Raw genomic sequence first — 24,901 nt, 5'->3', positions numbered from 1 at the left:
TTTTGAGTCTATTTTTGTGTGTGGTGTAAGGAAATGGTCCAGTTTCATTCTTCTACATGTGGCTGTCCAATTTTCCCAACACCATTTGTTGAAGAGACCATCTTTTTTCCATTGGACATTCTTCCCTGCTTTGTCAAAGATTAGTTGACCATAGAGTTGAGGGTCCATTTCTGGGCTCTCTATTCCATTCCATTGATCTATGTGTCTGTTTTTGTGCCAGTACCATACTGTCTTGATGGTTATGGCTTTGTAATAGAGCTTGAAGTCCAGAATTGTGATGCCACCAGTTTTGCTTTTCTTTTTCAAGATTCCTTTGGCTATTTGGAGTCTTTTCTGGTTCCATACAAATTTTAGGATTATTTGTTCCATTTCTTTGAAAAAAGTGGATGGTATTTTGATAGGGATTGCATTAAATGTGTAGATTGCTCTAGGTAGCATTGACATCTTCACAATATTTGTTCTTCCAATCCATGAGCATAGAACATTTTTCCATTTCTTTGTGTCTTCCTCAATTTCTTTCATGAGTATTTTATAATTTTCTGAGTACAGATTCTTTGCCTCTTTGGTTAGATTTATTCCTAAGTATCTTATGGTTTGGGGTGCAATTGTGAATGGGATCGACTCCTTAATTTCTCTTTCTTCTGTCTTGTTGTTGGTGTATAGAAATGCCACTAATTTCTGTGCATTGATTTTATATCCTGCCACTTTACTGAATTCCTGTATGAATTCTAGCAGTTTTGGGGTAGAGTCTTTTGGGTTTTCCACATAAAGTATCATATCATCTGCAAAGAGTGAGAGTTTGACTTCTTCTTTGCTGATTCGGATACCTTTTTTTTCTTTTTGTTGTCTGATTGCTTGGGCTAGGACTTCTAGTACTATGTTGAATAGCAGTGGTGATAGTGACATCCCTGCTGTGTTCCTGACCTTAGGGGGAAAGCTCTCAGTTTTCCCCATTGAGAATGATATTCGCTGTGGGTTTTTCATAGATGGCTTTTAAGATATTGAGGTATGTACCCTCTATCCTTATAGTCTGAAGAGTTTTGATCAAGGAAGGATGCTGTACTTTGTCAAATGCTTTTTCTGCATCTATTGAGAGGATCGTATGTTTCTTGTTATTTCTTTATTAATGTATTGTATCACATTGATTGATTTGCAGATGTTGAACCAACCGTGCAGCCCAGGAATAAATCCCACTTGGTTGTGGTGAATAATCCTTTTAATGTACTGTTGGATCCTATTGGCTAGTATTTTGGTGAGAATTTTTGCATCCATGTTCATCAGGGATATTGATCTGTAATTCTCCTTTTTGATGGGATCTTTGTCTGATTTGGGGATCAAGGTAATGCTGACCTCATAAAATGAGTTGGAAGTTTTCCTTCCATTTCTATTTTTTGGAACAGTTTCAGAAGAATAGGTATTAATTCTTCTTTAAATGTTTGGTAGAATTCCCCTGGGAAGCCAACTGGCCCTGGGCTCTTGTTTTTTGAGATTTTTAATGACTGCTTCAATTTCCTTAGTGGTTCTAGGTCTGTTCAGGTTTTCTATTTCTTCCTGGTTCAGTTTTGGTAGTTTATACATCTCTAGGAATGCATCCATTTCTTCCAGATTATCTAATTTGCTGGCATATAGTTGCTTGTAATATGTTCTTATAATTGTTTGTTTTTTTCTGGTGTTGGTTGTGATCTCTCCTCTGTCATTCATGATTTTATTTATTTGGATCCTTTCTCTTTTCTTTTTGATAAGTCTGGCCAAGGGTTTATTAATAATCTTATTAATTCTTTCAAAGAACCAGCTCCTAGTTTCTTTGATCTGTTCTACTGTTCTTTTGGTTTCTATTTCATTGATTTCTGCTCTGATCTTTATTATTTCTCTTTTCCTGCTGGCTGTAGGCTTTAGTTGCTGTTCTTTCTCCAGCTCCTTTAGGTGTAGGGTTAGGTTGTGTATTTGAGACCTTTCTTGTTTCTTCAGAAAGGCTTGTATTGCTATGTACTTTCCTCTTAGGACCGCCTTTGCTGCATCCCAAAGATTTTGAACAGTTGTGTTTTCATTTTCATTCATTTCCATGAATTTTTAAAATTCTTCTTTAATTTTCTGGTTGACCCATTCATTCTTTAGTAGGATGCTCTTTAGCCTCCATGTATTTGAGTTCTTTCCGACTTTCCTCTTGTGATTGAATTCTAGTTTCAAAGAATTGTGGTCCGAAAATATGCAGGGAATGATCCCAATCTTTTGGTACCAGCTGAGACCTGATTTGTGACCTAGGATGTGATCTATTCTGGAGAATGTTCCATGGGGACTAGAGAAGAATGTGTATTCTGTGGCTTTGGGATGGAATGTTCTGAATATATCTGTGAAGTCCATTTGGTCCAGTGTGTCATTTAAAGTCTTTATTTCCTTGCTGATCTTTTGCTTAGATGATCTGTCCATTTCAGTGAGGGGGTGTTAAAGTCTCCTACTATTATTCTATTGTTGTCCATGTGTTTCTTTGAATTTGTTATTAATTGGCTTTTATAATTGGCTGCTCCCATGTTAGGGGCATAGATATTTCAAATGTTAGATCTTCTTGTTGGATAGACCCTTTAAGTATGATACAGTGTCCTTCCTCATCTCTTATTACAGTCTTTGGTTTAAAATCTAATTTGTCTGATATAAGGATTGCCACCCCAGCTTTCTCTTGATATCCATTAGCATGGTAAATGGTTTTCCACCTCCTCATTTTCAATCTGGAGGTGTCTTTGGGTCTAAAATGAGTCTCTTGCAAGCAGCATATCAATGGGTCTTGTTTTTTTTTTTTTTTTTTTATCCAATCTGATAGCCTGTGTCTTTTGATTGGGGCATTTAGTCCATTTACATTCAGGGTAACTATTGAAAGATATGAATTTAGTGCCATTGTTTTGCCTGTAAGGTGACTGTTACTGTATATTGTCTCTGTTCCTTTCTGGTCTACTTTTAGGCTCTTTCTTTGCTTAGAGGACCCCTTTCAACATTTCTTGTAGGGCTGGTTTTGTGTTTGCAATTCCTTTAGTTTTGTTTGTCCTGGAAGCTTTTTATCTCTCCTTCTATTTTCAATGACAGCCTAGCTGGATATAGTATTCTTGGCTGCATATTTTTCTCATTTAATGCTCTGAATATATCATGCCAGTCCTTTCTGGCCTTCCAGGTCTCTGGTGATAGGTCTGTTGCCCATCTAAAGTTTCTACTATTGTAGGTTACAGACCTCTTGTCCCCAGCTGCTTTCAGGATTTTCTCTTTGTCTCTGAGACTCGTAAGTTTTACTATTAGATGTCAGGTGTTGACCTATTTTTATTCATTTTGAGAGAGGTTCTCTGTGCCTCCTGGATTTTGATGCCTGTTTCCTTCCCCACATGAGGGAAGTTCTCTGCTATAATTTGTTCCAATATATCTTCTGCCCCTCTCTCTCTTTCTTCTTCTGGGATCCCAATTATTCTAATGTTTCGTCTTGTGGTATTGCTTATCTCTCGAATTCTGCCCTTGTGATCCAGTAGTTGTTTATCTCTCTTTTTCTCAGCTTCTTTATTTTCCATCATTTCACCTTCTATATCGCTGATTCTCTCTTCTGCCTCATTTATCCTAGCAGTTAGTGCCCCCATTTTTGATTGCACCTCATTAATAGCCTTTTTGATTTCGACTTGGTTAGATTTTAGTTCTTTTATTTCTCCAGAAAGGGTTTCTCTAATAACTTCCATGCTTTTTTCAAGCCCAGCTAGTATCTTTAAAATCATCATTCTGAACTCTAGTTCCAACATCTTGCTAATGTCCGTATTGATTAGGTCCCTGGCAGTCGGTACTGCCTCTTGTTCTTTTTTTGAGGTGATTTTTTTCTATCTTGTCATTTTGTCCAGAGGAGAATAGATGAAAGAACAAAATGCTAACAGAGTGACAATGACCCCAGAAAAATATACACTAAACAAATCAGAAGAGACCTGAAACCAGGGGAAAAGAAAGGGAAAGAAAGAAAAAAGAAAAAAAAAAGAAAAAGATTAAAAAAAAAAGGAATTGATAAGAAGTTGGTTGAAAAAAGAAAGAAGAGAAATTTAAAAAAGGGGAGAGAGAATGTGATTAGGCAGGAGACTAGAACAAAGCCATACACTAGAGATTTAGGGTATATTTTGGTCTGTTAGAAGCAACTGTATCCCAAAATTTTAAAGAGAGTACAACTTATATATATATATGTATATATATATATATATATACATATATATATACCAAAAATAAGGTTAACTACTATGAAAGGATAGAATATGACTCTAAAAATGAAAAATAAAAAAGATTTTTAAAAAAAGGGATTGATAAGATGTTGGTTGAAAAAGGGAAAAAGAAAAATTTAAAAAAATAGAAAAAGAAGAAAAAGAAAATTACTAAAGAATCATGGGGGGGAAGCCATGAATTCTATGTGCAGTATTCCCCTAGCCCTGGAGTTCTGCCGTTCTCACTGATCGGTAAACTTGGTCTTGGCTGGCTGTTCTTGCTGATCTTCTGGGGGAGGGGCCTGTTGCCGTGATTCTCAAATGTCTCTGCAGGAGGCGTAATTGCCCCGCCCTTACCGGGTCCGGGCTAAGTAATCTACTCGGGTTTGCTCTTGGGAGCTTTCGTTTCCCGCAAGCTTTCCATACAGCTTTGGAGGACGAGAATAAAAATGGCAGCCTCCCAATCTCTGCCCTGGAGGAGCCAAGAACTCAGGGCCCTGCTCCTTAGGGCGCCCCCAGAGAAAAGCAGTCAATCACTCCTGTCTCTCCAGTCTCCAGCCGCACTCCGTACTCACCCGGCCTGTGACTGAGCATTTCTATCTCTGGCGCACAACCCTGTGTGGAGTCTCCAAACCCAGCAGATCCCTTTGGTGCGCTCCCACACCGCTCCTCCTGGGGGAGGAAGGGGAGTCTCCCCGGATCTGCCACTTATTGGGTCCCTGCTGGAGGAGCAGTGGCCCGACTGTGCCGCGGATCACGCTTTATGGCAACCCCGAGCTGAGAGCCCACTCCTCGGCTCCGTCTCTGCAGCCGGCTTCCCCGCTCCGATACCTGGGAGCTCTGCCGCACTCAGGCACCCCTGGTCTTTCTGTGACCCCGAGGGTCCTGAAACCACACTGTCCCACCGAGGGTTCCACCCCTCGCTTAACCACTGGAGTGACGTCCCTCAGTGGAACCGATTTCTAAAAGTTCCAGTTTTGTGCTCCGCTGTTCTATCATTTGAGGTAGCGGCTGATGGAGGCCCCCCCCCCCCCCCCCCCGCCTCTATCTTCCCGCATATCGCCTCGTATTCACTTCTCCGCATGTCCTACCTTCTAGTAAGTGGTCGTTTTTCTGTTCAAAGAGTTGCTGCTATTCTTTTCTTTGATCTCCTGTTGAGTTCACAGGTGTTCAGAATGGTTTGATACCTATCTAGCTGAATTCCTGGGACCAGACAAAATTTAGGTCCCCTACTTCTCTGCCATCTTGCTCCTCCTCCAAAAATATTACATTCTTATAAGAAGTCCAAATTCCTTGGCATCCTTTTAAAATCCTTTCAAATCTGGTCAGAAGTTCACTTGCCTTTCCTAACTTTTATTCCATTCTATTCATCCATTTCATGCTCTCTTTGCCTAGAATGCCCATTATCCTTTTCCTCCCCCTGTGAAACCGTCTCCCCATTTCCTGCAAGACCACATTTCAGTGCCATCATCTCTATGAAACCGTCTTTTTCTTCCGGTTGACTTTATGCTCTGTTCTAGGGCTCATCAGACACAATTAGGAAGATCATTCTGTGCATATCTCTAGGTATCTTGTGAATGTTCTTGAGAATAGTGCCAAGCATTTCAACATCTCTGAATCCTGGGGGCCAGAAGACTTCCTGCAGCACAGAGGTAACACCATAAATGTTTGAATGTTTGAGTGAATGAATTACAAAGGGGCAGATGCTGCAGGCAATAAAAATGAATAATTGACTGTCTTGGTATAGATTATGGTCTAGTAGAGCAGATGAAAAATAGCCACATAATTTGTAAAACAAGCGATTTAAGCGTTATTATTTCAGAGCCAAATAATAGACTCCCTTTTTATTGATGTATTTATTTTTTATTAACTAGAAGACTATTTCCCCCACATATATAGTGACCCAGTCCTATTACAAGAAATATCAGTCTTCTTGGTTTAATTGCTAACAATTTATTTGTTTCAGTCCTGAAATTTTAGAGCCCACCTACCTGCTTTAACTCTTTATAAACTGGTGAAAGGAAAATAAATTAATTAAATCAACCTGCTCAAATAGTCCCAGAATTACCTAATAGCTTAAAAAATAATTAACTCACATTGCAAATTAAGGAATCCAGCATTGCAGCAAAAATGTTACTGCTCATCAGTGATGGTTATTGTGATTCAAGTGTGCCACGACTTAAATATTCTTGCCAGGGCACCACCCTGGTACTCCCTCCCCCAGTACAGCCCTAGTGTGTCACTCATGTTGAAGTCTGCTAATAAGTTTTAGGAGTTTTTCACAGTGTTTAGAACTGTCCTTCACCAGGATTCTAAATTCAAATTTTTTTCCTAAGTACCAGTTGCCCAAATGTCTTTGGACCAAGTTTCTGGCATAGACTTGTTCAGGAAATAGGGTGGGAGGAACACCTATTTTATATTTTAAGTGAAACAACATTCACACAAGAACATTATGCAATAACAAAAAAAAAAAGTTTAGTTGGTGGTGAAGTTTAAGCTCTACATCATTGTGACTTTGTTTTGGTCATAGAAGAAGCAATCATGGGTTCTCAAGTTGAAGTAACAACACTAATATGGTAATTCCACTAGACTGCTTAATTTACAGGCTTAAAATGAAACATGTCAATGTTATAATTGAGAACAAAACTGCTTGTTTTCTGTCCCTAGTTCCAAGTGAAAAAAATTAATGGACAGCAGATTTTCAGTAGAAAAACAAGTGTTCTACCCATTTTTGCCTCTGCAGAACATAGCCCTGGAGTCCAGTACACAGCAGGAACTTAAAAATTATTCAAATCTGGCGTTTGGGTGGCTCAGTTGGTTAAGCCTCCGACTCTTGATTTTGGCTCAGGTCATGATCTCAGGATCATGAGTGGAGGCCCATGTCCGGCTCCATGCTCAGCAGGGAGTCTGCTTGAGGTTCTCCCTCTTCCTCTGCCCCTCCCGCCACCCACACTCTCTCACTCTCTCTCAAATCAATAAAATCTTTAAAATAAATAAATAAAAATAATAAATAAATAAATAAATAAATAAATAAATAAAATTATTCAACTGAACTAAGTTGACCATATGAGTTAGCTCTATGAGTTAGCATCAGTGTCTTGGAGAGCAACTAACTGAATATATGCATAGTAAAATTTAAAAATCTGAATCTTTATGAGATCTTAATAGAAGCAGCTCTAGACAATACTACCTACCCATAACACCTCAGAGTTGAGGAGGGGGATAGAAAGCACAATTTGATGCTATACTAAAATGTATTTTAAACCTTATATTTAACTTTTTTAAAACATCATTTTACATTTTTCTTATAAAAATCTGTTACTTTAACATAAAAAAAATTAAAAAGTATTTATTTACTATTGAATAAAACTGATACCACCCTTCTACCCAGGTTGGAGTGCCTCATTTATCCTGTGGCTTTGAGAACCCATGATCTAACTACCAAAGAACCTTGGCCTTAACCAGTAGCAGAACTCTAGACCCTCTCCTATTCCCAACCCCTTAGTGAAATGTTCTTTTCTTGTTAAAAAAAAAAAAATCCCCTTGACATCTAGCTAATTTGACAAGTAAGTCCTTGTTAATGTCGTAATGGGTTCTGATGTCTTAATGTATACCCATTTTATTGGGATATTTTCAAGATAATTCCCTAATACAAAAAGTAAGGATTCCAGGTGAGGATTCCAGAAATAATAACAAGAGTTGATAGAGATGATTTTGGCCAAACACTAACATTCTCTTTTGATGCCCATCAAATGGCATCACTTCCTATGGCCCACCACACACAGACCCTGCCCTATATTCCCACTGTCTAATTCTAATTCTCCTACAACTGGGAAGAAGAATAATTCACTTCTGTTTACTTTAATCCAGGCATTTTGCTAAATGCTTCATTGGTTTGTCTCATTTAATCCTCACAATAATCTTCAGAGAGAGGCAGTATTTTTGTCCCCATTTTACGTTTGAGAAAACTGAGACTCACAGAAGCTATATAACTTTTCCTAGATCACACAGCTACCGCATGGTGGTTCCGGGGCATGAATCCAAGAAATTTAACTCAAGAACCTACTTACTCCAGTAATTATACTCACAATATATTAGATTACCTCTATGGAGAATACTTGAGTATGAAATGTATGTTTTTATTTTTGAGATATTAACCAGTAATCCCAAATACTTTTGCCTCATTTTATAGACTCCATATTCTAAATTCTTAATCAGTTCAGTCTCTAACCTCTCAAGGTACTTCTGATTTTCACCCATATTTCTAAACTGTCAGAGAGGTCTGATCAGATTAGATCTCATTTAAAATAGAAGAGTACATCATACAAAGTCTAGAGCTTAACATTTGCTGTCAAGTGACCCCATGTAATTAATGACTAGTTTGTGACCCTAGTTTTTACCTTTCTAAGCCTCAATTTACTCAATAACATATCTTCCTGTCAGAATAAAATTGGTTAAGAGAATATCTTGGCTGACATTGGTTTATGTTTAGATTTATTGAAGTTCAGAAAATGAGCACTGATTCTAAATTTAATTCTCCAGCAATAGCTATTTTCTCAGTCTCTATATTTGCATTGAAGTAAAATGAGGAAGATTAATAAATATTGCCATAATATTCATAACACATATAGAAGTTAACTTTAACCACAGTACTGGTAGTGCTGGTTATCACCATTAGTTTGCAAGTCCTAGAGAAGATTTTCAAAACTTTAAATTCAAAGTATTTATTAACCCCCAAAAGGAAAGCTAAAGTTCCCAATAATTATAACCTTGGTCATATAATAAGTATGTTTTAACCATACTTTATTTCAATAAGATATAATTTTATAATTTCTCTTTTCATTTCTTTCTAATTCAATAATACTGTAATTTTCTAGAACCCCATATATGCATATGTATATATGTATGTACACATATATATACACATAGGTTTACATATATACATACACTATTATATGTTTATGAAAACAGTGAGCAATTTGAAGAGATATTTTGAAGAAGGTATTTATCATGATTTTTAAATGTCTAAGCATTAATCAGTTTATCAGTATTTGATTATTGTTCAAAGCCCCATGGGCCATACTGAGAGATATAAGACATAACTGAGACTATAAACAGGGAGATGAAATGTACAGATATACTTATCAAGGCTTTCCCAGGAAAGGAACAGCAGGAGGCAGGGTGATAATGCAGGTTAATTAAGATGGGTTGGAAAGCGAAACTGGGATATGAGACCACTGAATGCAGGCATAGGAGCATAAGTAATGTCTGATGGGTTTGAACTGTGATCCAACATGATATTTTTCTAGAAATTTATTTGTGCAATTTTGAAAATAAGACTAAGAAATGAAAATATGAAAGCTGGAAACAGGGGAAAAAGTGTTTTAAATATATTTATTAGGTAGTTAATCATTTCATACATAAATTTGAAGAGGAATTCCTTAGCTCTGTTGGGTCATGTTACTGAGATTTGATGGCCTTGGACCTCTCAGGGCTGCCCACCCTATTTTTGATCTTCATTACATTTCTTTACCTTTTATCTTTTCAAACTTTAGTTCCTGCAATCTTCTATTTGGTGGCAGTCTATTCAATCATCCCTGTGGGCTTCTCCCTTCCCTTCTCTTGGGTTACCTATACTATGTCACCTGTATTGTGTTCTAGGCAGAGTCCTCCTTTGGGTGGCAGTCTTGTCCTGCCTAGCCCTAGTCCTGCTAGATAGAGGTAATTAGTTGTTGCTTTTGAATTGAACTGAATTGAATAGATTTGATTTCCTCCACCACCTGTAAACACAAATCCACTCATCCACTCCTCTTTCTTTGAAGTTCTCAAAACCATTAAGACACAGCTGCTTTAAACAAAAAACAGCACGTGAAGCTAACATGTCAATGTGGCTCTTGACTCAGGGATGTTGTACAACTCATTCAACAAGGAAGGGAAGCACTGCAAATTCTTAAGCGCCTTTTCTGGCCTGGGTCTCCCCGGGTGGGGTAACAGTCTCCAACATTGTGACCTATCAACTTAACTTCCCAATCTTCAGTTCCCTAGAGAGTGGGAGTGGGAGAGGAAGGAGTAACATGAACATCATCTAATGCACTCTTACTTATAAAAGTTTATAACAAGAAGAAATAAAACAGTGCCCTGAGTTCTTTATTAGATTCAATTCCCAGTGTACAAACATCTTAATTCAACTTAAACAAAATAGTCCCCACACATAATCATTTCTAAGGAGACTGTTTTCCTCCCTTCATTAACCTCCCTCTTCCCTCTTGCATTTATCATTCTTCCTTTCTTTTTTTTCTTTTCTCCCCCTCTTGTTTTTCTTCTTTTCTCCCACTTACAGTCTCCCCAAAGAAAACTTCAGGGGCAACCACCGTTCAACCACAAGTCACCATAAATGAAGTAAACTCTTCATAAGCGAAAGCAAAACCCTCTGTGGGGGCGTGTCTGAGTGGACGCCCCCTCTTCTCTCTCTCTCTCAGTGCCAGACTGCAGCACAGCGAAGTTCAAGTGTCCGCAGGAGAGGGAGGTGGTGCTCACTTTCAGAGACAGTCTAATTCCTTCTGCGCAATTTGACCCCAGGAAAGCAGCCTCCCCTTAAGGGCCAAGGAGCCCCGGCACTTTGAAAGTGCCCTCCCTGCCCCGACCCAGGGAGAGGTAAGGGGTGTGAAGGCGGGGCCACTGGGCTGGCGACACCCTCCCGAAGGTCCAGCCCTCGCCCGCCTTCCTACCACCCTAGGGAGCTGGCACGAAGAGCGGGATCACCTCTCAATGAAAGGCAGATGTCCCTTTAAGGTTTGCTTTGCAGCCCGTGGACTTTAGCCTAAACACGAACCCGCGAAGCTGGCTTTATTTGTCCATGTCTCGGACAGAGCCTGGGAGGCTGCCAGTGGGATTTCAGAGACCGAGCGCGCGAAGGGGCGGGCGATGGGGCAGTAAGTCTGGGATATGAAAAGCGTGGAGAGGACCTAGAGGCATTCGTCAAAAACACAGGAAATTCACTCTTCGGCTTCTCGGCGCCGCGACTGACCGGGGCCGGAGACTGAGACCTGCGTCGGCAGAGTGGCCCAGAGCGCGCGGCTCCCGTGCCCAGTCCTGCTGCGTCTTGCCCTCCCATCCAGCGCGTCCCCCGGGCTCTGCGGGCTCCCCGGCCATGGCCCCCCGACGCCAGGCCAGCCCAGGGGTCGCTGTCGCCTGCTGCTGGCTCCTCACCGGTGAGCGACCTTGTTTTTTCCTGAGCATCTGCGTGCGGGGCTCCGGGCTACTTGTGGGTAGGGAGATACAGAGAGGTCTGGCCCAGAGAGGTGGAGGGAGAGCTGGTTCACTTTGGGACGCTCCAGGTAGTCTGGGCAGGTCCGAGTATAGAAAGGAGTGTCTGCGTTGTGTTTTTGATACTAGTTTTGATGTGTTTCAAAACCTTCCCCCGCAATTGTAGGAGGGAGACAGTGCTGAAAACTTTACAAGGTAGAAATGACTTTACAATTAAAGTTGTTTTGACAGTTTACATTGTATTTTAGGACTTTGCTGAATGTCATTCCCCCGCCTTTATTTATTTATTTTTATTATTTTTTTATTTTTTTTTATTTTTTTGGAGGAAGGAAACTAGAGGGCACCAGATTTATATGCAAAGTTCCTACCTTCCGGTTACTCAAGAGTGGGCATTATTGCATTTTCTTGCTGTCAAGTATTCAAGATCTTTTCTACTACAGAAGGAGGAAAGAAAGGAAAGCGAGGCAAAATTGTTTCTTGTCCTGAAATGATGTTTCTGTATAAGGAGGAGGAACACTTTGAAATTGAGAAAGGGATAGTCTCAGAGCAGACTATTTTTTTAAATGCAAAATATAGTATCGTTACTTGTGTATAAAAGGTATTTTTAAGGAGGGACTTTAAAAAAAAACACTGGAAATGCAAAGTTATATCCAATTTAGAAAAAGGTTGAATCATAGCATTTTCTAAGATTTTCCAAATGACTAACCCATGGTCAGATTTTACCATATACTGAGGGGGTATAGTTGTAATGGTGAAAGAAAAAGGCAGATTGGTGAAGCTTTGTGTGAAAGAAAGTTACCTGATTAATGGTTAGGTTAATGGTTGGGTTTAGCATATCATCAGTATTCAATGTTCAGTGTCTTTACTGCTGGCATGCTTATTGGTATTAGTTAATTTAACATTTTTCCATTAAAAACAGGGGTGATCAGGCCCATTTACTCTGATTTAGATGCCCAAGCATTAAGTCTTAATGAAGATCACTGAGAAATGGATTATTCGCAAGCAAAACATTTTTCCATGGTGAAGGTGGTATTAAGAGAGTTAATTATGAGCTATTGACTTTTCATCCAGATATTTTCCACTACTCAGGAAGTGTCCAGTAATCCAAACAGTAGTAACTTCTGAACAGCTTTACAGCCCGTGAATGGTTTAACTTACTAGCTACTGTCACTGCCCTTTGCACTTATTTGACCTATGATGCCTCTTCAGCTCAAACTTTTTGGAGGTCGTTTGCATTTTGTTGTCATTGTACAAAATCTGAAGTTTTCTAACTACTCAAGTTGTACCTTTTTCATTTTACCAAATAAGCATCACTAGTGCAGACACGATCAAATGTAGTTTGCACATCCTCTAAAAAGACAAGAATGAAACCTAAAAAAATAGAGGTCAACAAGTTACAATTTCACATATGTATATATGAAATATATGTATATATATAATTATATATATATATAATTGAAGATTTTTTAGGTTTAACTATTTACTCATGCCTAAAACAGTCACAGTTGCATACTGTGGGTTTTTTGCCAATTGTTGGGATAATATGCCTTGCTAAATGCAGAAAGGGACTTAAAGAATAATGCATAGATATTTCTAAATTATAATATTTAATTTCCTTTTGTGTGTGTATGTGTGTCTATTACTCAATCATACTAAAATTTAAAATTTATTACATCAGAATCAATATGTTCTTCATTTATGCTATATTTATGCCCATTTCACAACACAAGGATCTGAAATTTGACTTCTTCCTCTCCTTTGCTGCTTTTCTAGTCATCATACTGTCAGCTTTCCTGGAAACTTCTCAATTCATAGAATCCACACCCAACCTGTGGTCTCATCATCACACCTGCCCATGCACACTACTGTAGAGAACTCTTTTTGTTGCAAATCTGTACCCAACCTCTAATCTATCTTCTTAATAAGTAATTTTCATTATATCTTAGTCTTTTTAGTAAAACAAACAAAAACACTTTCGTGGTTCTTTATTGTCTTCAGATGAAATCCAGAATTCTCTACTGACCACGCGGGGTTTGCCCTAATCCAGCACCCTCTCTCTCCTACTATACGTATCAGTTTCCTATTTCTGTTGTATCAAACTACTATAGATTTATTGGCTTAAAAGAAGACAAGTATGTTACAGTTCTGTGAGTTAGAAGTATCACTGGCTAAAATCATGGTGTGGGCAGAGCTGTGTGTCTTCTGAAGGCTGTATCAGGGAGAATCCAGTTCCTTGCCTTTTCCAGCTTCTAGAGGCCACCTGCATTCCTTAGCTTGTGGCTCCACCCTCCAACTTCAAAGCCAGCAGAATAGCATTTTCACATCTTTCCTCTGACTCTCCTTCATTGTCCATTTCCTTCTCTGACTCTGACCCTAATGCCTCTTTTTAATAAGGATCCTTCTAATTACAATGGACCCACTTGGATAATCCAGGATAATCTCCTCATCTTGAGATCCTTAATTTAATCACATGTACTGAGTCCCTTTTGCCATATAAGGTAACATTCACAGGTTCTAGGGATTAGGACATGAAGGTCTTTGGGACACCATTATCCTGCCTACCAAAACCCTGAAATGTAAACTTCCCATGAAAGCCAGTCACATTTCCTTACTTTCCACATAATCCTCATGCTCATTTTGCTACTGTGGCTATGATCTTGTTGTTTTATATATCTAGAAAAGAACTCCACCCTTCCTTCCCACCTCCCCCTGCCATCTAAACAAACTCTCTCCAGCCTTCAAAGCTGCCATCTAAAGGAACCCTCTCTAGCCTTCAAAGCTGGGTTTATATCATGACAACAAACCACCATCCCAATAAACTTCCCATTGGATTAAGAATTGTCTTGTATTAGCTTTTAACAGTATTTTAAAATGACTTGTCAACAAAGATTATTATTTTATGTAAGTCAAAGTCCCAGCAAAAAACTAGTGACATATATAAAACATTTAACTAAAGAAAGTTTAATAAAGGACTGTTTACAGAGGCATTTAAAGAACTGACTAAAGATGGCACAGCACCTAAGGACAAACAATAGTGAGAAGAAAGCATCTGAAGCAGCCGTGGGAAGAGAAGCCATTACCACTCTTAGGCCTGAGGAGGTAGCAGTGTCAGGTTGACTGTGAACTCTAGCTATGGGAGAAGGGCTGTTGGACAGGAGCCGGGGCATAGGAAGAGGAATGCAGCTAGAGCCACAGCTGAAGCCCAGCCAGGAGGGAGCAGGAGAAATAAATAACCCCTTCTTTTCCTCCCACTCTCTAATGTCTTGCCCAACCCTCTCATTGGCCAAATCCAAATGGCAGAATTAAACCTCCTGGGGAATAGGGTCAGGACATACAATAACAGAGAAAAACTAACACAATGCTGAAAGGCACATATTTATTGGGAACATATATGTGAGGCCTTGTGCCAAAAACTTTACATGTATTATTTCACTTTAATCTCAAAAAAAGGAAAATTTTAGAATATTATCCATATATTAGAGATGAAGAAACCAAAATGCTAAGAGATTAATTTGTCCAAAGTCCCATGACTAGTAAATGGCAAAGCCTGTGCTCAGCTTTCTCTCTGATCTCAAATCTCATGCTGTGAAATAATATGCCATATAGACTATCAAAATGCAATCCATTTCCTTCTTGCTCAACCCTCTGAATGTTAAAGCCAAGCATAACTGTCTAAAAGACTTTGAAAAGGACCGAATCAATGATGTGTATCTGATATTTTCATGACTTTTAGGTATATCATGAAATTAGATGATGTCCCACCCTGTATTAATTATAACTCAAATAAGACTATCCCTGGATATTAAGAATATAGAAAATGACCCCTATTTGAGTTATATGTCTCTCCTCACTAGAAACATTTTAGTTAGCCTAAGAGCAAGGAGTCTTCCTTTGTGACTTTTTTCAGTTAAGATTTTCTATTCAAAATGAAGTCCGGTGAGGTGATGGCTGAATATGGAAATCAGATACTTACCCATAACAGAGAAATGACCTCCAGTGGCACACAATGGACTGTCGGGAATTATTGAAGATGGTGAAACTCTTTAGTCATTATGATGTCTGTAAAGGTAGCAATAAATTCATAGGATGTTTATTTAATAAATAGGCATTGAGAGTAGCGATGTTTAACTAGTTATGTTAACTAGTTAAACATCGCTGATATATGTTTAACTAGTTTGCCTATTTTTCGTCCCTGCTGTTGTGATGCTGTTTTGATGCATAAACTCTTGGGCCACAGCTTATAACTGTTGATTTTACTTCCTTAGATGGATGCTCCTCTGCCTATGTTCTTCCACCTCCAACCCAAGAAACTTCCCATTAGGTTTAGAACTTGCTGGATTTTCATATGCCCCTTAAAATATTTTGTAAAGTAGCTAGCTCATGTTTAAAACATATTCAGAAAATTAGGGATCAAAGTGCTATTCTTTACCTACACAATCCTTCTGTTGTATGAAACACAAACTAATGTATTTGAATTCATGTTAAAAATTGAGATGAAAGATATTTGGAATTGTTGCCACAATGCTAAAATCAAAATACATTGCCTATCCAGAGTGGTCTGTGACTGGAGAATTGTATTCACTCTCAAAGCAAGTACAGAAGAGTATCAAGAGATGTAAATGAGCTGAATATATTCCTGTCAAGATTACTGAGTTTCTGTTAGCTCTTCTGTTGTGCCAGCTCCTCTGAGGTCTCCAGGCCTTTGCATAAGCAGTTGCTCGCACTGCTTGCTTACCCTCAAGTCCCCACATGAACGTCATTTCCAAGAAACCCATTGGTCCTCCTTCCCCAGAAACATGTAAGCCTCTAGCATCTTTGCTTCTATACTATACCACATGATATGGTTAATTAAATATCTGTCTGTCTTCCCAGCTTGCTATATGCTCTGTGAGGGTAGAGTTTATTATCCTTGGCATCTAAGAATAATAGGCACTTGAAAATTTGTTATTGAATGAATCTCAAAAGATAGACAAAAGACAAACTCATAAATACTTAAGAGATCAGATTGTCTCTTCTAACTGTATCCTCACCTGGAATATATATATATATGTATATACACATATATATACACACACCCCCATATTTATATCTGATTGAATGAAAGATACCATCAATTGAATAATGCATCATTATTTTATTCACTACAAAGAAAAAAAGTGCTGCCAATCCAATTATAATTATTAGACTGTTAGAGATGTTGAAAGGTGGGAAAATGTGCATCTGAAAATTACAAACATACAGTAAATCTACAGTAATTTTCTATCACATTTCTTTGTATTTTTAAAAACTGCATCATAAAATTTCAAACATACTCCTGGATATAAATGGCATTCTTTATGGATACAACGATATGAACCTTGTCCCTCTCCTTAGTTTTTTTCTATATGATGCAGGGGATAATTGCTCCTCTGTCATCAGCAGCCTCACCAAATCCCAAGAATGAGCTTCGTCTGAATATTCTGCCTCAGGAGAAATGTGACAATAAAGTAATCAAAAATGTTCTAGTTGCACAGGATCAATGACTAGTTTTGGCAAACCCTAAATTTCTGTCATAAATGGTGACTAGTGCTAGGGCTATACACATATGAAGGGACCTAATTTTTATCTAAAGTCTTCAAGGAAAATTAAAAAGTCAACTAAGTCTTAAAAGGAGATTAAAATATATGCACTGGTTGGTATTAAGAATTCACTTTATGTGCAAAAACATTAATATTGTTTTATCCAAACAGTAGATCTCTGTAAAAAAAACAAAAACTTTTCCTTTTCTCCTTTTGCCTGAATTAGCTGAATACTTCTCCCAGCTGTCCACTTAGCTTTGCCTGTGGAGGGCACATGGGCATCTTTGAACAACCTGAGGTTAGCACATTCTCTTCACATAACTGATTGCATTTATTATTAGATATTCATAATCAGAGCTCTGGCTTATTCTGCAAAGAGCATTTTCTAAACAGGCATAATAAAATTGTCATTATACATTATTTGCAACATTTTAAGATCTTTTCCTCAGTAAGATGTGTTTAAAATAATCATTTTCTTATCTAAGCACGGATATCTGAAAAATTGAAATAGGTTTTTAGAAACTTACCTTAAGAGTAATCTTCTCTTTAAAATTTTAGTAACATTATAAAACAGAATGTTTTCCTAATTTTAAGATGCCAGTGATAGACAAGTTAAAAATTCTGCATTAAAGAGAACTAACAATTATGCACCCTTTCATATAATGACTAGGTTTATATGACAATTGCTGTGCTGGGTTTCATGAACACAGACAAATAAAAGGTAGGCTCACAGTCTGAAAAAGGCAATAGACAAGCAAAGAAGCAATGATGGGAGGAGCCTCTAAGGTGCTCTAAGCAAAGGAAGGAAAAGATAACTATGTGTTGCAGGAAAGTTAAGTCTTGCAAAAAAAAAAAAAAAAAATACTAGAAACAAGAACATCTATACAGCCTTACCATGCTAAGCCCAGGGTATTCAAACAAGATTTCCATTCTTCAGGAGCTCAGAATCCCTGATGCTGTCATACAAACCATTTCTAACATACCATTATAATAGGAAGAAGAATTGTAATCCAATTCACCAATGAGGTACATGAACTCATGCACTAGGGCTGACCTAAGGTTTCCCTGGAGAAGAGATACTAATATAAATTAATGGTACCCAACAGATTATCCATCAGTCAACTTTACTGAACAAGTTATTTTTCTAAGGCTGAATAATTATGATCTTGTTTAAGTGAGCCCTTGCCCCTTGCTTTGTCTGATCCAGATTTCTAGCTTCAGGTCAGGCATTCTTAGAGATATACCACATTATCTCACGTGTTTGTAGAACTCTACAGTTTACAAAGTATCATAATCTCAATAGAACCTTATAAGCGTTATCAAATGAGAGAGGCAGGACAAGTAATCCGATTTACAATTTAGAATGAAAAGTTCAGGTTTGTAGATGTTAGGGGACTTATCTAAAGTTGCTATAATCTAGCTAGAAAGATCATGACTCATGTCTGCTGACTCTTGCTATGCAAGTATTAAACTTGGTATTGATCTTTTACCACTGCAATGGACTTTAGGAAGAATAAAATTCAAAAGGTACTATGCAAAATTGAAAATAAATATGATAGGGTGAGATTATGAGTAGTGTTTTTCTTTTTTTAAAGATTTTTGCAGCATAATCTTTATAATTAAGACAATTTTAATTATTGAGTTCAATGCCCTCAATTCTTAAGTAAAAGAAATGGAGTTTCTAAGAGACTAAGGGCTGCCAACAGTTAGAGTAAAAACAATTGACAGGGTAAAAATTACAATCCAAGACATTTGACTTCTAGCCCAGTTCTCTTTTTTGAGACTGGAATTATATCAAAAACAACAAATTGAAAACTTTTAATTCTAGAGAGATTAATATAAATAAAATAGAAAAAATAGATATAAAGTTACTGATATAAAGGTTTCTATTTTGAAAAAGCCAGTAAGTAAATATAAAATTATAATTTAAAGTAACAAAGCTAAATCATGTTTTTTCTCATGATTTTGTGTATTTTGGTAAAGAATGAAAATGTCATATACTGCTATCTATTACATAACTGCTGTAACTACAGCAGTTTTACAATAAGAGGAACCATTACTAAGTGAACTCTAACTGGTAACGGTATCATGCCTTAAGATAGCTGCCACACTTTACATCTGATCCACTCAGCTTATCGTCAATATATAAGTGCCTACTATGTGCAAGGGACTTTTCAAGGGTCAGTGGGGAAATAAAAGGATGAATCCACTCAGAGTTCAATAAGAAAGAAAAGACAAGTATTCCAATTAATATAATGAATGGTTTCAAATGTGAAATAACATTTAAGCAGGTGCTTAAAAAGAAGTAGGATTTATGGAGACAGGAGTGAGAGGCAGTGACATTTTAAAGAAAGAGAATGGCATGAGTTAAGGGCAGCAAGTAGACAGTTCCCAGGATGTATGGGGATCAAAGATTATTCCTGTAGAATATAGGGTGCTGGAGGGTGGCAAGTGGAAAATAAAGCTGTAAGGCCAAATCATGAAGGCCTTGAGTGCTAGGGAATTGGATTTTAATTAGTAGGGAATGAGAACTCTAAATAACTCAAAATAGAAATGCAGTTAGTCTGGAAATATTAAGTTATCACACAAAATCTGGGAGAAACATCAGATCATTTAACAGTAAGCTCCAGTTTCTAAAAAATAGTTCCATTTCAGATCAAATAGTAATTCTATGAAAAATTTTGTAGTATGTTCAATCACCGAAGCACATCTATGTTTAAAAAGACAGCCAATGGGGGGCCTGGGTGGCTCAGTTGGTTAAGCATCTGCCTTCAGCTCAGGTCATGATCCCAGGGTCCTGGGATCTAGCCCCACATGGGGCTCTCTGCTCAGCAGAGTTTGTTTTTCTCTCTCCCTCTGCCTCCCTCTGCTCCCTCTGCCTCCCCCTGCCTGCCACTCTGCCTGCTTGTACTCTCTCTCTCTCTCTCTGTCAGATAAATAACATCTTAAACAATAAAATAAAATAAAATAAAATAAAATACAAAATAAAAACACAGCCCAAAGTAGTTAGGCCCATAATTTAAATAAACTTTTTAAAAGAACCACAGAATTAAGAGTCAGTGTGGATTTCCCACAGGTTTTAAATGTAGAAATATATGCATATTTTTCTAAAGTATAATATTAGATTTTTCTCAAGGACTATAATGGTATGACCTAGGCTGGGCAGAAGGAAAACTATGTTGAATGGATGAATATAAAGATTTTTAAAAGTAATAAAAGCAAGGAAGGGACTGGTGCTGGTGCCTTTCAGATGCTCTCACTTGGTTCCTAAGCTCTGGGTCTTGAATTCGTAAACGTGACAATTAAGGGGAAGTGGCAGTGGATGACAGCACATAATTTGTGGTTGCAGAGATTATTTCGAGCCTCTATAATATAGCCTGCAGCACTGAACAGAGGAGAGGGTGCCAAGTTAAGCAGGTCTGAATTTATTTTTTTTATTTTTTATTTTATTTTTTTAAGATTTTATTTATTTATTTGAGAGAGAGAATGAGATAGAGAGCACGAGAGGGAAGAGGGTCAGAGGGAGAAGCAGACTCCCTGCTGAGCAGGGAGCCCGATGCGGGACTCAATCCCAGGACTCCAGGATCATGACCTGAGCCAAAGGCAGTCGCTTAACCAACTGAGCCACCCAGGCGCCCTTAGCAGGTCTGAATTTAAAAGCTGGTTTTGTGATCTTGAATACATTTATTTTTCTGTAATTCATTTTCTTAATCTACAAAATGAGAATAACAAATATTTACAGAAGAGGATTAGAAGAGTATAGGAAAGTACCTGATGAACATTCAATAAATGATAGCTCTTAAAGAAAAATTTAACACTTACTAAGATCCTATTGTATGCCTGCCACTGTGATTCTGTGGATTTTAATCTTTGTCAGACTTTGAAGAGAAGTAAATTCTACTTAGAAAGGTGATCAAGGAGCAACTCAAAGTATTTCTCTCTCCTAGTTAGGAAATGTCCTTTGGAGAGGCAAGCCATCTTCACACTTCAATGCAATCAGTTCCTTACTCAAAGTTGCTGGGTTTTCTTGGAAGTGGAAGAAGGCAGTCTGAGTTAGAAACTTTATGAGGAAGGTGTGGAAGGAAGAGGAAAAGGAGGGCGAGAAACCACAAAACAATGCCTCTAATTTGTACTAGAGCTTTGGAAGGGATTTTTGTGTCCCCTGAGAATCTCTGAGGAAGATAATTGAGGCATCAGTATCAAGACTTGTGCCACAATCAGATTCCTGCCTTTCATCCTGGTCTCACCAGTTCCGGGTGGTAAGATTCCCTTTCAGTGCCATATACAAGATAAGAAAGAGAATGAGACGATATGTGGGTAGGACTACTCTGTTCACCTCCTCTGTTCTTTTTTTTTTTTAAGATTTTATTTGAGAGAGCAAGAGATCGAGCTCATGAGCATGAGCGGAGGGGGAGGGGAAAAGGGAGCGGTAGACGCAGAGCGTGGAGCCTGTTGGAGCTCAATCCCAGGACGCTAGAGATTATGACCCGAGTTGAAGTCAGATGCTTAACCCACTGAGCCACCCAGGCACCCCTCTCCATCTCATCTTAACTCTCAGGGAAACTCTGGTGAGCTTTTTATATTCACTAATCGTAAGAGGCAATCCTCACTCTCAACCCCCGACGACCATAAAAATGCTAAGTGACTTAAGGATTTTCTTTAAAATCAATTTTGTAGCCATCCAGTCGGGTTGGTCCTAGTAAATCAGATTTTCTCCACTTCCAATATCCTCAGCTCAATTTAGGCAGTGAGGATCCCGCTCTAAATTTTTGCGACCCAACCCCCAACCTTAACATTTCACAGGCTACAGAGCTGCGTAAAGCGGAGGCTGCCAATTTCGGATTCTGGGATTTCCAGGACATCAGGGCAAACAACTGAGAGGTCCACCCAGGGGTGAATTCCACAGATAGTTTCTTCTCTCTCTGGGGTCAGTGCTTTAACATCTGGGTAGTCAGATCGTGCAGACACGGTAACTAAGCGCAGAAAACAGCTGGGCACGTTGCTCTGAGCCCAGACCGACCGTGACCAGTAGTTCTTTGAAACCGTTTCTGGAAATACCAAACTCCAACAGGCGTGCAGTGTTTGAGTGCTGAATAAAGCAAGCTGAATTTAGAACTTTGGGGCCAAGTCTGCACTTTTGAGAATTCCTTTTACTTTTGGTTAAGTTTTTTAAAATTGGTTTTACCCGGGGTAGAGGTGTACAGTGGCAACGTCACGCAGTTGGAAAAATAATTGCACTCACATATACTCCCCAGATTCTGCACAAACAGGTTTGGAAGAGAAAACTTAGGAAGTCCAAGTTCAGCATTAAAATAAATGACTCGCCACCAAAGATTACCAGCCCTTCCCTCTCGGTTTACTCTTCGGACACACCTCGCGCTTAGCGCGCCTGCGCCCGCGCAAACTACAACCCCGCCTCCTCCGTGGGGACGTAAAACGTGCGCCGAGAGGCGGGACGCGGGCTGCGCATGCGCCCTCATTCCATCAGCCGCTGGGTTTGTGCTGGCGGCTGGTACGTCGGAGAAGATTGTGTTTGCTGCAGTGTCCCTCCCAGGGGTCTGGCGTGGTGTGCCGGGAGACTAAGAAAAGAAGGGTTAGAGTAAGTGTTCCCCTTGGCTGCTTGAGTCGGAGCTAGAGTATTTCCTTCCTGCCAGGCAAGTGCCCATAGGAACCGGACCCCGCCCCCTTCCCGGCCTAGACTCCCTTTCCCCTCCCTGTCCCTTTCCCACTGGGGATCTTTTCGTTTCCTCTTGTTCTCCCTGCGAACCCCCGCCGAGGTCATGAAGCTCGTGAGAAAGGACATTGAGAAAGACAATGCGGGCCAGGTGACTCTAGTCCCCGAAGAACCTGAGGATATGTGGCACACCTACAATCTAGTGCAGGTGGGCGACAGCTTGCGTGCCTCCACCATCCGCAAGGTACAGACCGAGTCCTCCACGGGCAGCGTAGGAAGCAACCGAGTCCGCACTACTCTCACGCTCTGCGTGGAGGCCATCGATTTTGACTCTCAAGCCTGCCAGCTGCGGGTTAAGGGGACCAACATCCAAGAGAATGAGTATGTCAAGATGGGGGCTTACCACACCATTGAGCTGGAGCCCAATCGCCAGTTCACTTTGGCCAAGAAACAGTGGGACAGTGTGGTTCTGGAGCGCATTGAGCAGGCCTGTGACCCAGCCTGGAGTGCAGATGTGGCGGCTGTCGTGATGCAGGAAGGCCTCGCCCATATCTGCTTAGTCACTCCCAGCATGACCCTCACTCGGGCCAAGGTGGAGGTGAACATCCCTAGAAAACGGAAAGGCAACTGTTCTCAACATGACCGGGCTTTGGAGCGGTTCTATGAACAGGTGGTCCAGGCTATCCAGCGCCACATAAACTTTGATGTTGTGAAGTGCATCCTGGTGGCCAGCCCAGGATTTGTGAGGGAGCAGTTCTGCGACTACATGTTTCAGCAAGCAGTGAAGACCGACAACAAAGTGCTCCTGGAAAACCGGTCCAAGTTTCTTCAGGTAAAAGTCTTCTCCAAGGATAATTAAGATTGGGCAGAGGGATTTGTATAAACTACTCTTAAATTTTAGAACCGGGAAAAGTACAAGAGGAGAAAGTATTCACTGGACTGTGATTGTGAGATAATGAAATAAAAAGAGAGTTGTTAAATAGCCTGTTTACATAGTAAACTTTGCTTAAGTCCTCAAACATACAAAGCCTTATTTGTGCTTTTGGCTTTAGGTCACTGCAGGCTGATTAATGGGTACTCTAAGAGATTCTTTTGTCTAACTTTCATAATTATGATTCTAGGTACATGCCTCCTCTGGACACAAGTACTCCCTGAAAGAGGCCCTTTGTGACCCTTCTGTAGCTAGCCGCCTTTCAGACACTAAAGCTGCTGGGGAAGTAAAAGCCTTGGATGACTTCTATAAAATGTTACAACATGAACCTGACCGAGCGTTTTATGGACTCAAGCAGGTGGAGAAGGCCAATGAAGCTATGGCAATTGACACATTGCTTATCAGCGATGAGCTTTTCAGGCACCAGGATGTCGCTACGCGAAGCCGGTATGTGAAGCTGGTGGACAGTGTGAAAGAGAACGCAGGCACGGTTAGGATATTCTCTAGTCTTCATGTATCAGGGGAACAGCTCAGTCAGTTGACTGGAGTAGCTGCCATTCTCCGCTTCCCTGTCCCTGAACTCTCTGACCAAGAGGATGATTCCAGTTCTGAAGAAGATTAATGATTGGACCTTATAACTGATAAAAGCTGTGTCTCCGTTGTTACATTTTCTTAGCATCCTGACAGAAACCTGCAAGGCACCTTGTGATTCTTACAGGGATTTCTCATGTATTTGGCCACACTAGGTATTTTGTGATTGGCAGGACATGTGTTCAAACTAAATAAATTAAAAGGAAATAATCACCATGTGCTACCATTTTTATTAATTAGAATAATTTATGTAGAAATTATGAGTTATTTGCAGTACTTAAAAACATTTTGTGTATATAAGAATGCTTATATATTTTTTGGGATAGATCATAAAATCCCAGTGTCATACTTTGAAATAAGTTTTCCTTAGGAAAAGCTGTTTAATATTTTATTATCTTCAGTTTACATTGTTTATTTTAATTCTGCATAGTGTTCTTGTACGGTATTTAATGATCCCTTTCCTACATTTCCTCTACACTTTTTTTTTTAATTTGCTATTTTAAGTGATGGCCAAATAATTTGTAGACTTTTCTAGAAGACAAATTTAAAATGGTATTTTTCTTAAGACACTTGTTAAATCAGTCATGTTACAAGTAAACTCTTGGTGGGTTTTTGTTTGTTTCGCCTTGTTTTACAGTTAATCATACTTGCTTTGGAGGACCGCTTCATCAGT

The 24,901-nt window shown here is 39.2% G+C and overlaps 2 protein-coding genes across 3 annotated transcripts in view; both read left to right on the top strand.

Moving 5' to 3' along the window:
- The first annotated feature begins 10,713 nt into the window (after positions 1–10,713).
- ITGA1 (integrin subunit alpha 1) overlaps positions 10,714–24,901 on the top strand; it is a 168,533-nt gene continuing 154,345 nt past the window's right edge. For both annotated transcript variants that reach the window (XR_015768214.1, XM_088023511.1), the window contains exon 1: positions 10,714–11,419. Coding sequence is in view for 1 of the 2 variants with exons in the window: in XM_088023511.1 (XP_087879637.1) it covers positions 11,359–11,419 (61 nt within the window). In the remaining variant the exon portion in view is untranslated. The remainder of the gene's footprint in view (positions 11,420–24,901) is intronic.
- Positions 11,404–24,441, top strand: PELO (pelota mRNA surveillance and ribosome rescue factor). The gene is made up of 3 exons (XM_028097961.2): positions 11,404–11,419; positions 22,288–23,538; positions 23,828–24,441. Exons 2-3 carry the CDS (start codon positions 22,813–22,815, stop codon positions 24,257–24,259), a joined length of 1,158 nt encoding a protein of 385 aa, XP_027953762.1. The 5' UTR covers positions 11,404–11,419; positions 22,288–22,812; the 3' UTR covers positions 24,260–24,441.

Source organism: Eumetopias jubatus, unplaced genomic scaffold, assembly GCF_037043125.1.
Source record: "Eumetopias jubatus isolate StellerSeaLion01/CBP00866 unplaced genomic scaffold, mEumJub1_p1.0 scaffold_5, whole genome shotgun sequence".
NCBI classification, from domain to species: domain Eukaryota; kingdom Metazoa; phylum Chordata; class Mammalia; order Carnivora; family Otariidae; genus Eumetopias; species Eumetopias jubatus.
This window is presented reverse-complemented; position numbering and strand designations above follow the sequence as displayed.

What these genes read in the sequence shown, in the direction of transcription:
- PELO (XM_028097961.2), top strand. Translation starts at nt 22,813, where the DNA reads ATGAAGCTCGTGAGAAAGGACATTGAGAAAGACAATGCGGGCCAGGTG. An exon ending in ACCGGTCCAAGTTTCTTCAG is followed by an intron (nt 23,539 to 23,827) that starts GTAAAAGTCTTC and finishes TTATGATTCTAG; the next exon opens with GTACATGCCTCCTCTGGACA.